The sequence below is a fragment of the Mirounga leonina genome, unplaced genomic scaffold, assembly GCF_011800145.1.
Source record: "Mirounga leonina isolate KUSES-001 unplaced genomic scaffold, KU_Mleo_1.0 Mir_175, whole genome shotgun sequence".
Taxonomy (NCBI): Eukaryota; Metazoa; Chordata; class Mammalia; order Carnivora; family Phocidae; genus Mirounga; species Mirounga leonina.
In genome coordinates, this window is record NW_023270453.1 from 24,811,593 (window position 1) to 24,814,750 (window position 3,158).

General features: G+C 54.7%; 1 protein-coding gene across 6 annotated transcripts in view; it reads left to right on the forward strand.

Annotated features, from left to right (window-relative positions):
* Positions 1 to 2,910, forward strand: part of HMOX2 (heme oxygenase 2) — a 29,964-nt gene extending 27,054 nt beyond the window's left edge. For all 6 annotated transcript variants that reach the window (XM_035022164.1, XM_035022162.1, XM_035022161.1 and 3 more), the window contains 3 exons: positions 527 to 1,018; positions 1,995 to 2,121; positions 2,212 to 2,910. In XM_035022164.1, coding sequence (XP_034878055.1) covers positions 527 to 1,018; positions 1,995 to 2,121; positions 2,212 to 2,339 — 747 coding nt within the window. In that variant the 3' untranslated portion in view covers positions 2,340 to 2,910. The remainder of the gene's footprint in view (positions 1 to 526; positions 1,019 to 1,994; positions 2,122 to 2,211) is intronic.
* The last annotated feature ends 248 nt before the right edge of the window (positions 2,911 to 3,158 follow it).

Consider the following 3,158-nt stretch of genomic DNA (forward strand, 5'->3'; position numbering starts at 1 on the left):
TTTGACATCAGATTGTGGTTTTCTTTTTTTTTTTTTTTTTTTTAAGATTTTATTTATTTGAGACAGAGAGAATGAGAGACAAAGAGCATGAGAGGGAGGAGGGTCAGAGGGAGAAGCAGACTCCCTGCCGAGCAGGGAGCCCGATGCGGGACTCGATCCCGGGACTCCAGGATCATGACCTGAGCTTAAGGCAGTCGCTTAACCAACTGAGCCACCCAGGCGCCCTCAGATTGTGGTTTTCATGAAGCTTAAATAGAAGAGCATAGTGGTAGTGTGCAGGAAGCAGAGGTATCCATGTTCCTAAGAATTCACCATGTCAGTCCTTTAAGGAACATGGAAGTTTCCTGAGTGTGTGAAATAATTCACTGTATAAAAATGGGCTTCTGGGGAATTGGGGTGATGGGGGCACACTGCTGGAGCCTTCACTGGTGGCTCCTCAGACGCGGGGGCAGGTGGGCTCAGGAGATGTGCTTGCTGGTCAAGGCCGACAGCCCTATCCCATGGTCTCCCCCGTTGCCCTCAACAGCTGGCCACTACTGCACTTTACTTCACATATTCAGCCCTTGAGGAGGAAATGGAGCGCAACAAGGACCACCCAGCTTTTGCCCCCTTGTACTTCCCCACGGAGCTACACCGGAAGGAGGCACTGACCAAGGACATGGAGTATTTCTTTGGTGAGGACTGGAAGGAGAAGGTGCGGTGCTCTGAGGCTGCCCAAAAGTATGTGGAGCGGATCCACTATGTGGGGCAAAATGAGCCGGAGCTTTTGGTGGCCCATGCCTACACTCGCTACATGGGGGACCTCTCAGGGGGCCAGGTGCTGAAGAAGGTGGCCCAGCGGGCCCTGAAACTCCCCAGCACAGGAGAAGGGACCCAGTTCTATCTGTTTGAGAACGTGGACAATGCACAACAGTTCAAGCAGTTGTACCGGGCTAGGATGAATGCCTTGGACCTGAACCTGAAGACCAAAGAGAGGATTGTGGAGGAGGCCAACAGGGCCTTTGAGTACAACATGCAGGTACTGCTGGGGGCTCATGGTAGCGGGGGGGAGGCGGGGGTCTCTGACGGTGGGAGCCAATCCAGAGCTGCCTGAACAGGCGTCAGTGCATTAGGCCAGAGGAGCTGCAGCCTGCCAGAGAGAAAGTGGAAGGACCAAATAGGCCACACAGGGCAAGCCCAGCGATGGCTCCACTTTGTTTGACAGACAGCCCGTGTGTTTTTGCTTTGGGGAGGGCGAGGCCCTAGGACAGAGGGTTTTGGGAAAATGAAGCTCCCTCCCTCCCTCTGCCCATAGGATTCTGGTCTTGAGTGGATTTCCTCTTTTTTAGCGAGGGTTCTGAAAAGCTCCACTTGATAAGTTCATGGAGAGAACCAAGGAGAGTGAGAAGCAGAACTCTGTTTACAAGTAGCCTTTAGATGGGGCCAAGCCTGGGGAGGCGGATTCCGTCCCTGGAACCCAGGCCAGCCCTCAGCACCAGGAGAGTGGCCAGGGGGGGGGGGGGAGTGAAGCACCAGCACCAGCCCCAGTGCAGGCCCACTGGCTTAGTCTGACATTAGCAAGCCTCCAAGGGCCACTTAGGATGGGTCAGCCCTGCTGGGGCCTGTTTTCGCATGTTCCTCTCTGTCATTCTTTCTAAAAATACCTAGCCACTGAAAATGGCCAAGTGCCAGTGCTCACAGGGTGTTTTGGGGCAGCGCTTTTGTTCTCTCCTCATTGTTTCTACCCTGGCAGTTTCAGCTGTGGGCTGTGTTGTCTGGTCAGTGCCCAGGGAAGAGCCACCACAGTCAGCAGCGGTGGGATGCTGAGCACAGGGAGAAGTGTTAGGTTGGTGTGGCTGTCCTTGCTGCTGATTGGGGCTGCTCACTTACTGGTTTGGCCTCCTGAGCAAGTCTCACCAGTTCTAGCTTCCTCTGCATGGGGGAAGAAAGAGATATTTCTCCGAAAGGAGAGTGGACCCAGTCAAGTGATGGCTGTTCATCCCCTGCTCCTGCAGATATTCGATGAACTGGACCAGGCTGGCTCCTTGTTGGCCAAAGAGACCCTGGAGGACGGGCTCCCCGTGCACGATGGGAAAGGAGATGTGCGTAAATGCCCCTACTATGCTGCTAAACCAGACAGAGGTAGGTCTCGCCTGTCCCAAACTCTCCTCCCAGGGTGGGCTGTGTCCACGTTCCCCACTGATGCCATGTCCCGTTGGTGCTGCCACACAGGTGCCCTGGAGGGCAGCAGCTGCCCCTTCCGAACAGCCCTGGCTGTGCTGAGTAAGCCCGGCCTGCAGTTCATTCTGGCCGCTGGTGTGGCCCTGGTTGCTGGCCTCCTGGCCTGGTACTACATGTGAAGGACCCATCATACCACGTTGGCGCCCTCCTCCTGAGTGACCACTGGCCTGCCCCCACCTCCACCGGTGACTAAACTACCGCCTCAGGTGACTCTTCTTAAATGCTGGTTTTGAGAAAACAAGCAACCAATAAAGGCCAGACGCTAAAGCCTCTGCCTGTAGCGTCCTCTCTGTGGGCTAGATGCTGAGCTGGCTGTAGGCCCACCATTCCTGCAGCCATTAGGCCATGGTACTGGGAGCAGCCTGGGCCTCTGGAACCAACTCTGCTCCAGGGGCGTCCACACTGCTCACCCTGAGGCTCCTTCCCTTCATTCTTCCTTATGTTGGCATTTAGGTGGGTACCTTTCCCCTGATGGGAACAGAGCAGCCAGCAAGCCCACGCTGCTGTAGCTCTGTGGGAGGGAGGGGTGGCTTGCACCCTGCCTCAGAAGCCTGGGGAGCTCCGTCCTGAACAGCCAATCCTCACCCTCTCAAGCAGAAACTCCAGAAGAGGGGGGTCTGTTTAGCCGTGGCCTATCTCCTCCCTTGACCTGTGTAAATGCTACAGCACTCAATAAAGTGGACTCTGACAGCTGCCTCCCTCTTTCCTGGCACCAACATTATCCTTCTCAGCCACTCCTGCCCTTCCTGTGCTCCCAACACCCCTGGTCACCCCACAGCCCTCTGCCCAGAGCAAAGCCACCGTGTCTCACAATGTGGTCCTGTGATTCTCTCTCGCAAGTGCCTGGGAGGTTTCCTACTTTTTGAAATAATTTGTTTATAAATAAGGATAAAAAGTGTATGCTTGTATTATAACAATTCTTGTCTAAAATACAAATG